This window comes from Sinocyclocheilus grahami, unplaced genomic scaffold (assembly GCF_001515645.1).
Source record: "Sinocyclocheilus grahami isolate Dianchi unplaced genomic scaffold, SAMN03320097.WGS_v1.1 scaffold401.1, whole genome shotgun sequence".
Classification (NCBI taxonomy): Eukaryota; Metazoa; Chordata; class Actinopteri; order Cypriniformes; family Cyprinidae; genus Sinocyclocheilus; species Sinocyclocheilus grahami.
Window position 1 is genome coordinate 598,394 of NW_015505580.1, and position 13,603 is coordinate 611,996.

General features: G+C 35.7%; 1 protein-coding gene across 1 annotated transcript in view; it reads left to right on the plus strand.

Annotated features, from left to right (window-relative positions):
• Positions 1 to 13,603, plus strand: part of mvb12bb (multivesicular body subunit 12Bb) — a 69,477-nt gene that overhangs the window by 42,525 nt on the left and 13,349 nt on the right. Inside the window, exon 8 of the mRNA XM_016231864.1 lies at positions 10,894 to 10,952. Coding sequence (XP_016087350.1) covers positions 10,894 to 10,952 — 59 coding nt within the window. The remainder of the gene's footprint in view (positions 1 to 10,893; positions 10,953 to 13,603) is intronic.

Below are 13,603 nucleotides of genomic sequence, written 5' to 3' on the forward strand. Positions count from 1 at the left end.
ATATATATATATAGAGAGAGAGAGAGAGAGAGAGAGAGAGATGAATCATGATTAATTGCATCCAAAGTAATATATGATGTGTTTTGTGTGTGTTTTGCTCTTCATGTGCCTTTCTGTGTTTCCTTATTTGTCCTTGTTTAGTTTAATTATGATTCCGTTCAGCTGTGTTCTATTAATTACCCTTGTATTTAAGTTCCTGCCTGTTCCGTTTCCCTTTTGTCTGGTCTACTCGTTATGTGGATGTGTTTCCTGCTGTCTCCAGTGTTGATGTACCCTGTGTTCCCTAGATTAAGACTGTTTTTGTATATTCCTCATCTCCTCGCTCCTTAGTTCCTTTTATCCTCGTGTGTGTGTCGTGACAGAAGACCAGACCAAGACAGTAAGTGGCACCACTTCTCCCGTGTTTTTATTTCCGTTTTTGTCATATTTTGTTTTCCCTTTTCTTCTCCCCGCTGTATGAGGACCGCGCCGTTGTCATGCCTGCCGGCCACGCTCACTCAAGCCCGCCGGCCGCGCCGTTGTCAAGTCTGCCAGTCACGGCTCCCACAAGCCCGCTGGCCGCTCCAGAGTCAAGTTTGCCGGCCACTCCAAAGTCGAGCCCACCGGCCGTGGCTCCCCCGAGCCCGCTCCAGTGTCATTGGGTAAGGATGATCATGAGAAAGGCGAGGGATCAGCCCAGAACTACACGGGAGGAGCTTGTTAATTATTTTAAGGCAGTTGGGACTACAGTCACCAAGACAACAAAGAAGTGGCTCAAGAAGAAGCACTTTAAGGTCATGGAGTGGCCTAGCCAGTCTCCAGACCTTAATCCTATAGAAAATCAGTGGAGGGAGCTGAAACTTCGAGTTGCCAAACTACAGGCAAGAAACTTTAAGGATTTAGAGAGGATCTGTGAAGAAGAGTGGATAAAAATCCCTCCTGAGATGTGTGCAAACCTGGTGACCAACTACAAAAAAACGTCTTACCTCTGTGCTTGCCAACAAGGGTTTCTGCACCAAGTACTAAGTCATGTTTTGCTTGGGGATCAAATACTTTTTTCACTCACTGAAATGCAAATCAATTTCTAACCTTTATATAATGTGTTTTTTCTGGATATTTTGGTTTGTATTTTGTATCTATACGTTAAAATAAACCTACAATAAAAATTACAGACCTTTATTTCTTTGTAAGTGGGCAAACTTACAAAATCAGAAGGGGATCACATAAATATTTTCCCCACTGTATATATATATATATTTATTATTATATATATATTATTTAGCAGCGCAAAGGGTCGTGGGTTCGATTCCCAGGGAACACACATACTGGTAAAAAATGTATAGCCTGAATGCACTGTAAGTCGCTTTGGATAAAAGCGTCTGCTAAATGCATAAATATATATATATATATCTGTCTGTCTGTACTGAACATGCATACAAGCCAGGTCAGAAAGTCAACTTTATTTCTGAAGTCAAATTCACATTCTGCTGTAAAGCAGCTCTAACAAGTCAATAGTGTCATTCTACAGCTCAAGTCAGTTGAGTATTGATTCAATTCAGTTGCATAACTGTGTAAAATTCATCAGTCATACATACTGGAAGTTTGGGGAAGTCGTGGCTTAATAGTTCGAGTCTCGGGCCCGGCAGGAATTGTAGGTGGGGGGAGTGAATGTACAGCTCTCTTTTCCACCTTCAATACCATGACTGAGGTGCCCTTGAGCAAGACACCGAACCCCAACTGCTCCCCGGGCGCCGCAGCATAAATGGCTGCCCACTGCCCACCGGGTGTGTGTTCATGGTGTGTGTGTGTTCACTGCTGTGTGTGTGCACTTAGGATGGGTTAAATCCAGAGCACGAATTCCTAGTATGGGTAAACATACTTGGCCACATGTCACGTCACTTTTCACTTTCACTTTTCCACTTACTGTATATACAGTGTATATGTGCATATGCATGTACAGTATGTGCGAGTGCTATGCTCCTGTGCTCCACTGCTCTCTGAACAAACAAAAGACACACAAGAGTAGTGTTTTACATATTTCTCATCTGTGTGTAGTTTGGTGTGTATGTGGCTAAATATTTTATGTTTGTGTGTAGAGTTACTATGAAAAAAGAAAATTTTTAGAAGAGTTAAAACAGTTTTCAAAGAAGTGTTTGCTTTTGCGAGATGTGTGTGATGTTCTGTATGTTGTGTGTGTGTGTTTTGTGGTTTTGTGTGTAGAGTTACTATGAAAAAAGAAAATTTTTAGAAGAGTTAAAACAGTTTTCAAAGAAGTGTTTGCTTTTGCGAGATGTGTGTGATGTTCTGTATGTTGTGTGTGTGTGTTTTGTGGTTTTGTGTGTAGAGTTACTATGAAAAAAGAAAATTTTTAGAAGAGTTAAAACAGTTTTCAAAGAAGTGTTTGCTTTTGCGAGATGTGTGTGATGTTCTGTATGTTGTGTGTGTGTGTTTTGTGGTTTTGTGTGTAGAGTTTTGAGAAATGGAGCCATAGTTTAAAAAACTGTGTAAGCATTTTGAAAAAAAACAAATATTTCTATCAAGTGATTGATATTGTTTTTACAGCCTTAAACATGAACTCTTTCCCCACCAGAATTGTCTGTCATTTATGAGACAACGCTTTCTTCCTTTATTCTGTGAAACCCATGGTTCTTGGTGACTAATAATATACATATACATAAGTCAATGGGTGCCGTCACTTTCAGAGTTAAAAAAGCAGATATAGGAAACAAAATTAATTGTTGAAGTGAAACAATTGATCTGTGCAAGAAATTGGATATTATTTAAAACTATGGTTTAAGAATCAGATACTTAAGTTCAGGAATTGGATACTTGTCAAATTAAAATTTTGATTCCGCCTATTGATTCCTGTGTGCGATTTTTTTTCTTTCTTTTTTTTTTTCTTCTGTGAGGAGTCCGACCTAGCCATCTGCCAGGACCTTGCTCGCTAATCTAAGCGCTCCAAAGTTTGGCTACACTTGCGATCAGAGGCCAAAAAAGCTAAGTGTAATATTTGTGATAAGCTAAACATGTTGCAAGAGAGGTGTCACCACCAACATTACAAAAATAACTTTATTTTAACGGATTGTTAAAGATTGCGAACACTATTCAAACACCAACATGATTCTATTCCTAAATTACAATGATTCATCGGTTTCATTCATAGACCTTTGGTGTGTGCGATCACATCCGTGTGTATGGGTAAACATACTTGGCCACATGTCACGTCACTTTTCACTTTCACTTTTCCACTTACTGTATATACAGTGTATATGTGCATATGCATGTACAGTATGTGCGAGTGCTATGCTCCTGTGCTCCACTGCTCTCTGAACAAACAAAAGACACACAAGAGTAGTGTTTTACATATTTCTCATCTGTGTGTAGTTTGGTGTGTATGTGGCTAAATATTTTATGTTTGTGTGTAGAGTTACTATGAAAAAAGAAAATTTTTAGAAGAGTTAAAACAGTTTTCAAAGAAGTGTTTGCTTTTGCGAGATGTGTGTGATGTTCTGTATGTTGTGTGTGTGTGTTTTGTGGTTTTGTGTGTAGAGTTTTGAGAAATGGAGCCATAGTTTAAAAAACTGTGTAAGCATTTTGAAAAAAAACAAATATTTCTATCAAGTGATTGATATTGTTTTTACAGCCTTAAACATGAACTCTTTCCCCACCAGAATTGTCTGTCATTTATGAGACAACGCTTTCTTCCTTTATTCTGTGAAACCCATGGTTCTTGGTGACTAATAATATACATATACATAAGTCAATGGGTGCCGTCACTTTCAGAGTTAAAAAAGCAGATATAGGAAACATAAAATTAATTGTTGAAGTGAAATAATTGATCTGTGCAAGAAATTGGATATTATTTAAAACTATGGTTGGGAATCAAAGATCGATTCCATTTCCAGAATCAGATACTTAAGTTCAGGAATTGGATACTTGTCAAATTAAAATTTTGATTCCGCCTATTGATTCCTGTGTGCGATTTTTTTTCTTTCTTTTTTTTTTTTGGAAGTTTGGGGAAGTCGTGGCTTAATAGTTCGAGTCTCGGGCCCGGCAGGAATTGTAGGTGGGGGGAGTGAATGTACAGCTCTCTTTTCCACCTTCAATACCATGACTGAGGTGCCCTTGAGCAAGACACCGAACCCCAACTGCTCCCCGGGCGCCGCAGCATAAATGGCTGCCCACTGCCCACCGGGTGTGTGTTCATGGTGTGTGTGTGTTCACTGCTGTGTGTGTGCACTTAGGATGGGTTAAATCCAGAGCACTAATTCCTAGTATGGGTAAACATACTTGGCCACATGTCACGTCACTTTTCACTTTCACTTTTCCACTTACTGTATATACAGTGTATATGTGCATATGCATGTACAGTATGTGCGAGTGCTATGCTCCTGTGCTCCACTGCTCTCTGAACAAACAAAAGACACACAAGAGTAGTGTTTTACATATTTCTCATCTGTGTGTAGTTTGGTGTGTATGTGGCTAAATATTTTATGTTTGTGTGTAGAGTTACTATGAAAAAAGAAAATTTTTAGAAGAGTTAAAACAGTTTTCAAAGAAGTGTTTGCTTTTGCGAGATGTGTGTGATGTTCTGTATGTTGTGTGTGTGTGTTTTGTGGTTTTGTGTGTAGAGTTTTGAGAAATGGAGCCATAGTTTAAAAAACTGTGTAAGCATTTTGAAAAAAAACAAATATTTCTATCAAGTGATTGATATTGTTTTTACAGCCTTAAACATGAACTCTTTCCCCACCAGAATTGTCTGTCATTTATGAGACAACGCTTTCTTCCTTTATTCTGTGAAACCCATGGTTCTTGGTGACTAATAATATACATATACATAAGTCAATGGGTGCCGTCACTTTCAGAGTTAAAAAAGCAGATATAGGAAACAAAATTAATTGTTGAAGTGAAACAATTGATCTGTGCAAGAAATTGGATACAAAGATCGATTCCATTTCCAGAATCAGATACTTAAGTTCAGGAATTGGATACTTGTCAAATTAAAATTTTGATTCCGCCTATTGATTCCTGTGTGCGATTTTTTTTCTTTCTTTTTTTTTTTCTTCTGTGAGGAGTCCGACCTAGCCATCTGCCAGGACCTTGCTCGCTAATCTAAGCGCTCCAAAGTTTGGCTACACTTGCGATCAGAGGCCAAAAAAGCTAAGTGTAATATTTGTGATAAGCTAAACATGTTGCAAGAGAGGTGTCACCACCAACATTACAAAAATAACTTTATTTTAACGGATTGTTAAAGATTGCGAACACTATTCAAACACCAACATGATTCTATTCCTAAATTACAATGATTCATCGGTTTCATTCATAGACCTTTGGTGTGTGCGATCACATCCGTGTGGTGAATGATCACATCAGTGTGATTTGAACATTCAAACCTGCGTTTGCGCTACCGCTGACCTGAAGAGAGAAGCTGTCATGTATATGAATGAAACAGCTTCATAGTCTTTTAAACCACACAGTATCATTATTTATGTTACAAACATTCAAATAATCACAGAAGTACCGGGATAAAAGTTTATATTTCGGATATAAACACTGATTTGCACGTTAGCGATCAAAATAACTAAATCACCTTTTGAAAGTAATTTGACACTTCAAATAAAGATTTATCGATTACATTGTTACGCCAGTAGGTGGCAAAAATGGGCTGTTAAAATGTCTTGAATCATTCAAGAGATTCATAATCACAGAAGTACTGGGATAAAAGTTTATAGTTCGGATATAAACACTGATTTGCACGTTAGCGATCAAAATAGAGTAACTAAATCACCTTTTGAAAGTAATTTGACACTTCAAATAAAGATTTATCGATTACATTGTTACGCCAGTAGGTGGCAAAAATGGGCTGTTAAAATGTCTTGAATCATTCAAGAGATTCGTTCACAAATGCTGATTCATCCAGTAATGAAACAAGTACATTTTAGTCAGTTGAGTCATTGAATCATTCATTCATAAATTACATGTGATTTTGTTTAGTTGTCTAATGTTTTTCTTCAGAATCTTGAGAGAACCAGAGTCTCCATTAAAAAACAAACTCAGTTTATCCAGAATCATGCAGCTCTTAAATGAGTCAATTTTTTGTGTTCTGCTGATTTTTATTTATGGTATTCAGCTGCAATTCAATTCATTATTGCATGTTTTGCAATAATGAGACACAGAATAAATATGGTTGATATATATTTTTTTAATCACATTGGAATCGAACCTGGGAATCAGAATCGATATGCAGAATCGGAATTGGAATTGATAAAATTCAAGTGAGACCCAACCCTATTTAAAACATTATTACTCGTAATCCATAGCCTCCCATTGACTTGCATATGAACCACCAGGGCCCATGGATTCAGCTAAAAATTATCTTCTGCTTATAATGTTCTGCTGAAGAAAGTAAGTCACCTTCATTTTAGAAGGCCTGAGGTAAATTAACAGCAATTTTTTATATTTGGGTGAACTATTCCTTTAACAAAAAATTTGGGAAGCATTTCTTCTTCCAATGTGTTCTGCTGATTTTTATTTATGGTATTCAGCTGCAATTCAATTCATTATTGCATGTTTTGCAATAATGAGACACAGAATAAATATGTTTGATATATATTTTTTTAATCACATTGGAATCGAACCTGGGAATCAGAATCGATATGCAGAATCGGAATTGGAATTGATAAAATTCAAGTGAGACCCAACCCTATTTAAAACATTATTACTCGTAATCCATAGCCTCCCATTGACTTGCATATGAACCACCAGGGCCCATGGATTCAGCTAAAAATTATCTTCTGCTTATAATGTTCTGCTGAAGAAAGTAAGTCACCTTCATTTTAGAAGGCCTGAGGTAAATTAACAGCAATTTTTTATATTTGGGTGAACTATTCCTTTAACAAAAAATTTGGGAAGCATTTCTTCTTCCATTTAATAAGATGTTAAGCCCAAGTCTCTTTCTATACATGCTAACTATTCACAATACAATTATTGGTTGCATTTTATTGTTTGCATTTAGCATTGTATCTTCCTTGTTGTCTGTGACCTGCAAAACATTTTTGTGTCACGGGCCACTAGTTCAAGTACCAACCACTGTTTTAAATGCTTTACAACTGCTCGGAGCACAAAGACTCAGTGTTCCATAATGTGATCTCACCCAACAAATTGCATTAAATATATAGGTGTATATTTCCTGAACACTGGCATTTTGGTGCATTTGTACCAACAGACTATTTTAAGCTGCTTCCATAATCTCAGTTATGCGCTTCCAGAGGAGTGTATATATCAGGCTGCCTGTGGTCTAACCTATTTGAGCTGAATCTGCCAGGCGCCATACTTTACCTTTACGACTTCAGTCCAGGCATGGACAAACATTACCTCAACACTCCTCCCCAACATGACCCCAAACTCACATCTATTTTTCTCTCCTCACAGTCACCCCCAAATCTTCCCATCAGGCCATGAGTGTGTGCAAAAAGCATGTGCATGTATGTGTGTGTTAGTGTGGGACACCCAGTATGAATGGCAGGCGAATACTAAGCGCAATCTGATTGAAAAGGCAATACTTGAACAATAAAAGAGAACGCTCTGGCCTTCAAGTCCCACCTTCATCCATTTGACGCATGCCGATTCATCAGCCTTGCTCTCTTACCTCACGCTGTTGTTCAACGATGCTTTAGCACATGTTTATTCACTTGTTTTTATGGACCGAAACAAGTCGTTATTATCCTCTTTTCAATTACCTGAGCCCTGCTGGTGAAATGACCTCTTGTAGCTCTTTGTTGTTCAATAGTCCATTCTAGAGCAGAGTGATACGTTCCGTGAGGCCTGTCTAATGGCCGTTTAGGTAGTATCCAAAATGGTGTTAAAAAATGCATTTTAATTTTTTTATTTTATGTTTTCAGACATGATGCTGCACAACAGAACTGTATAAATTTATAATAATAATAAAATAACTTGGTTGTATGATATTCCTTAAAAATAATAATATTATTATTACTTTGAGAATTACATTGTAGTATACAGTTTAATATATTCTGTCATATAATTTCAAGTTAAACCGGACTTTTATTTTGACGGTTTGTCGTGAAGTTCTTTCAGTTTTAGTTTTAGTTTCAGCGTGTATTTGACGGTATTTTTGTCTCAAATGAAACTGCATAAAGCTGGTGAAGTGACTCTCAGAGCAGCTCTGAAGATGAAGTGCATGTGTTCATGTCCTCATATATTGAGACACAGACACTGAAAACACCGCAAGTCACGTGTTTGAGTTTGTGTATCAAATGAAACTACTCCACGCATTCACACAGACACACAGAGCATGCAGACTTATTAGCGACATGCACTGACTGGTTGCTGTAACATTTATTTCTGCTGTGTGATAGGATGTTAGATCATCTATATTGAGTAAAAGTTTCCAGAGCTTATCATCATTATTAACATAAATTTTATCATAATCTCGATATGATATCTTTTATCGCCCGACGCTAATTTAGGCTATATATAGAACGTGCTTAGCGGGCGATGCGTCCATGCGGGCCAACAGGTGCCCATGGGCACCACATTGGTGACCACTGCGATATACAATATAACTTTATTGTCAGACAAAGTATGAATTTTGTCTTGCGTTACAGCAGGTTCACTCACAATTACAAAACTTTATCACATGGACAAAAGACCGACAAGACTTTCACAGTCAAAAAAAAAAACTTTTCAAAGCCCAGATTTAGTTTTAATTTTTGTGTTACTTGTTCAGCTCTAATACAACTTGGTATACAAAGGAATACTTTAGCCTAATTCGATTATATCTTGGAACCTTGTACCGATGAAGATGAAGAAAATCGACAAATCTTTAAAAAAAGAAAAGTTTAAAATGCATGTAGCCTACATTTCTGAAAAAATTAACTCTTTGTATTGTTGTTGCTTTTATAGTTAAAAAAACATATTTTATACTATTTTCAAGAAAAGTTGAAAATGTCAATTACCTTGCCTTGTCACAAAAAGGTAATAATAAACATAAATATATAAAAATGTATTATAAAAAATTAAATAAATCAAAAGTTAATAATCCAATAATATGGGTCCTGTTTTACATTGTTGGTTTTTTAGGGATTTTTTATTTTTTTTGTAGTAGTAGTAGTGTAGATTTTTTTTTATTCTAAAATAAATTATGCCAAACTACTTCGTTTTTTTCGCCTCACAGATTTCATTCTTTAAATGAGGCGTTTGTATAAGTATATCACCATGACATTTTGACTTTAATTTTACGAAATCAAAAACATGCCTATTGTTTTTTAACGTATTTATAACTGCATTTAATTGTCTTTTTGAATACATTCATACAAAAATAATAATTATTACATCATTGACTCAAATACTTTAGTATGTGAATCATGCGGTACCAACCTCTATAAAAGAGGAGCTCTTTATGTGCTGAGCTCACGACTGGGTGACTGTGTCATCATTTATAACATAACATTTATAACAATTTTTCCCCAAGACATCTTGTATGTTCAAATATTCATTAAGTATACTGGACACCCTGTGGAAGAGTTGAGGACAAAGAAGTATTCAGCTTTTGCCAAGGTAATGAAACTGTATGACAGTTTAAGATATTCTTTCCGCCTTCAGTTGCGAACGTTACACCATCGACCTCCAGGTAACTTACGAGAAGAGGTCCTCCGGTTTCCATTCCAGCAGATTCCATGCGCGGTTGCTAATGTATAGCGCTGCTGTTAGATGCCATACTCAACATGTTTTCCATGAGCAAAGTTGGGCACTTTCTAATTTTTTTTTGGAGGGGGGGGGTGGACATTTTTCTTCAGTTCAGTCAATGGGAGCTATTGTGCGCTCGTGTCACCCTGTGTTAATTTGGGCTCTAATGTATTTGATAAACAAAGGGGCGCTCTTTAGCCTGACAGTCGTGACACCCTGATTCTTGCGTGGGCGCCGTGTGGCGCAGGGTTACGCCGTTAATAACCCACTGGCAGCCATCAAAGGCGCTTTAACCATGATCATTATGATAAAGGGCATACACTTAATTACAGGCCTGCTTAATTATAGCTCTGTTGAAGCTCGTTTGTTTGGTAGAATGCTAATTATACCACCGCACTCTTGGCAAGTCCTCTTTCAATCCACCTCTCTCTTTCTTTCTCGCTCTCGCTTTCTCTCAGAGAGCCGAACACTCTGGCTCATTTTCATGCAAATTGATATCCGGCGAATGTTTTGTCTCTCTCTTTCCCCTTTTTCTTTCGACGTGTGCGAGTGGGGCTTTGTTTTTGGAGTCGAACGTCTCCCTGACAAGACAGGATCAGGAATAATCAAGAGTAATTAACAGGGAAAGAGGGAGGAGAGCGAGTGGGGGGGCTCAAATACAGTGGAGGATAAAAGGCTTTCATCTCGCTTTGTCTGAGCGAGTTTCCGAGGGGATTCAGGAACTTTCAGTGTTCTGCTATTTTCGACCATTAGATTAAGTCAAATGCATTTTCACAACATAGAGAGCAGTGCTCGATATGTGTTTGTTTGAAATATTGAAATATTTATTTTATATCGTATTTCATTATGCTGATCTCTGATTGGTCAGTAGTGGAGTTGTCAAATATTCTTGTATAATGATTGTGTATTTGACCGTTGTTCCTGGCAATCAGTTTCCTGCACTGTACTAGTTTCAAGTCTCTCTTATGATTTCTCTTTTTCTTCTTTAATAAAAAAAAAATCAGTTCAAATGTTTCATGTACATTTATTGACATTTTGATTTAATATGCAGTTTGGAAGTCTTTTTTCTTCTTCTTCTTTTTTAAAATTTATTTATAAATACACCCCTTCAGGATCTGGATTCTGATCACCCTGTTGAGGTTGTTTTTTTTTCAGTAATGATCAAATCGTTATCACTTATATTTATATATTTTTGTCTCTTTCCAGCTATGGATGATATACCCTTTATGATCTACAAAAAATCTACCTCCACATCCAGAGATGAAGTAAGTGCTTCTTTAAATAATAATAATAATCATTATTGTTATTATTATTATCATTGTTGTTGTTGTTGTTGTTGCTGCTATTGTTATTATTATTATTATTATTATCTAATAACTAGTTAACCCTTTACCTTTACGTTCTATTTGTTAACTAGTTAACGTTGCATAAACTATGCATTAGCTAACATTAACAATACCTTTGTTACAGAACATATTAATATTTGTTAACATGTATAAATAAAAATAATATATAATACATAACTTATTATATATATATATATATCTCATAAAAATATATAATATAAAATATATAATATATAATATATATACTGTTCATTGTTAGTTTGTGTTACCTCAGGCTGACACTGATGCTCAAATAGATCTGTTACTATGGTACTTGATGCAACCAAAGTTTTGCTAGACCCCCCCCCCCCCCCCCCCCCCCCCCTATATAACAAAGTATTGAGATGAAATTTTGTTATTGACCAAATACTTATTTTCCACCATAATTTGCAAATAAATTCTTTAAAAATCCTACAATGTGATTTTCTGGATTTTTTTTTCTCATTTTGTCTCTCATAGTTGAGGTATACCTATGATGAAAATTACAGGCCTCTCTCATCTTTTTAAGTGGGAGAACTTGCACAATTGGTGGCTGACTAAATACTTTTTTTCCCCACTGTATATATATAAAATTTATTTTTAAATTTATTTTTTATTTATTAATTTAGTTTTTAATTTATAAAATGTGTGTGTTTATGTATAGAAAGAAAGAAAATTGTTACAATTATTTTTCAGTGTATTTTTAAATTCAGTTATATTATAGCCTATATCAGGGATGGGCAACTGGCGGCCCACTGGCCGTATACGTATACGCTTTCAGTTTAAGATGTTAATACTATCTCCAACCAGGAGAGATTGCTAGTTTCCAGCCGCTCCTTGTATTAATTTCAGCGTAGTAGGACGTGCACTCTAATGTAAACATTCACTAACATTAGCAAATAATGAATGAAAAACTGACCATGAAAACAGTATTTTTCAGTCAAGATGGTAAATAGATGATCTTTTTACCAAGTTCAAGGGGATACCCATATGTTTGGATTGTTTGGAAATCTGTAGTTTATTTAAATCACCATCACACCACTGCTCACAAACAACGGGGATGCCAGAGTTACACTTGCCTCAAATTTCAAAGGTCAAATTCACTGTCAACAAAAGCTTTTTGCCAAATGCATGACAGAAATGTTTGCACTGTGTTCTTATTAGGGTTTCCGTGGGTCCTTAAAACCTCTTCAGTTAAATTGTTTACATTTAAGGCCATGCAAACTCTTAAATGGTACAAAAAGTCTAAATTATAAGAGGTCTTTGGGGACGGAAAGACAAGAATTGCTATATGGATTAATATGTCGATTAAACTTCAAAAGGCTACGATTTCACTGAATAAACTTGAACGCTGCAGTCAGCTTTGTGTACTGCAGTTACTGAGGAAAGCACTATATTTCTGCAGTTCTGAAAGTGAAACCTGCTGGCAGAGAACAAATTTGCTATTTCAATAAACCCAGCTATTTTTGCTACATATTTTTGAATGTGAACCAGTGGATCGACAAAAAGCTAATGCATTATAAAAATCTAAACAAGTAAGACATTAAGATGTATTTATGTTATTTAATATAATAATTAATTGATAATAATTGTTTAAATTAATATAATAATTGATACTTTTGACTCATCCCTTTTCTTAAAAATTGTTTAAAGGCTGAAATGTGAAGTGCAGATCTTAAAAAGTTCTTTAAAGGTCTTAAATTTGATTTTAAAAATCCTGCAGATACCAGGTTATTTTATGGTACCATTTGGAATAACTATTTTTTTGAATAAGCCCTTTTTAACTGTTCTTTTAGGTTGTTTTGAGAATGTTCTGTAGCCCACTAATAAAAAAGGACCTCTGTACATTTGTTTGTTGCAAATTTACAGACAATGCAATTGAGATGTTTGCATTGGCTTGTTGGGGTAATATTTCTGTCCACTGATAACAATGTTTTCCTTCTGAATTAGCATAACTGCACAAGTTTTATTGTTAATACAGTTTTAAAAACAAATTACATTAGTTACACTTTAATTTCCTTCAATAAAAAGGAAATTGAGTAAAACGGTGTAAAAGGTGTGTGGACGTGGATTAGTAATCTGGCCCCTTGGCATAAAGGAGAAAAAATTCAGGCCCTCGTCACTATCAAAGTTGCCCATCCCTGGCCTATATATATATATATATATATCAGTTTTTCTTTTTTAATAAATCTGCAAAAATGTCAACAATTCTGTGTTTTTCTGTCAATATGGGGTGCTGTGTGTACATTAATGAGGGAAAAAAATTATCTTAAATGATTTTAGCAAATGGCTGCAATATAACAAAGAGTGAAAAATTTAAGGGGGTCTGAATACTTTCCGTATATATATATATATATATATATAAAGAGAGAGAGGAAATTTTATAATTATTTATTTCTCATGTATTTTTTAATTCAGGTGTGCATATATATATAATTATAAAGACTTTGTGTTGTGCTTATCTAGTGTTACACTACATAATGTCAAATTTAGTTGGGCTTATTTGTATATAATTGTGTGTGTGTGTGTGTGTGTGTGTGTGTGTGTGTGTG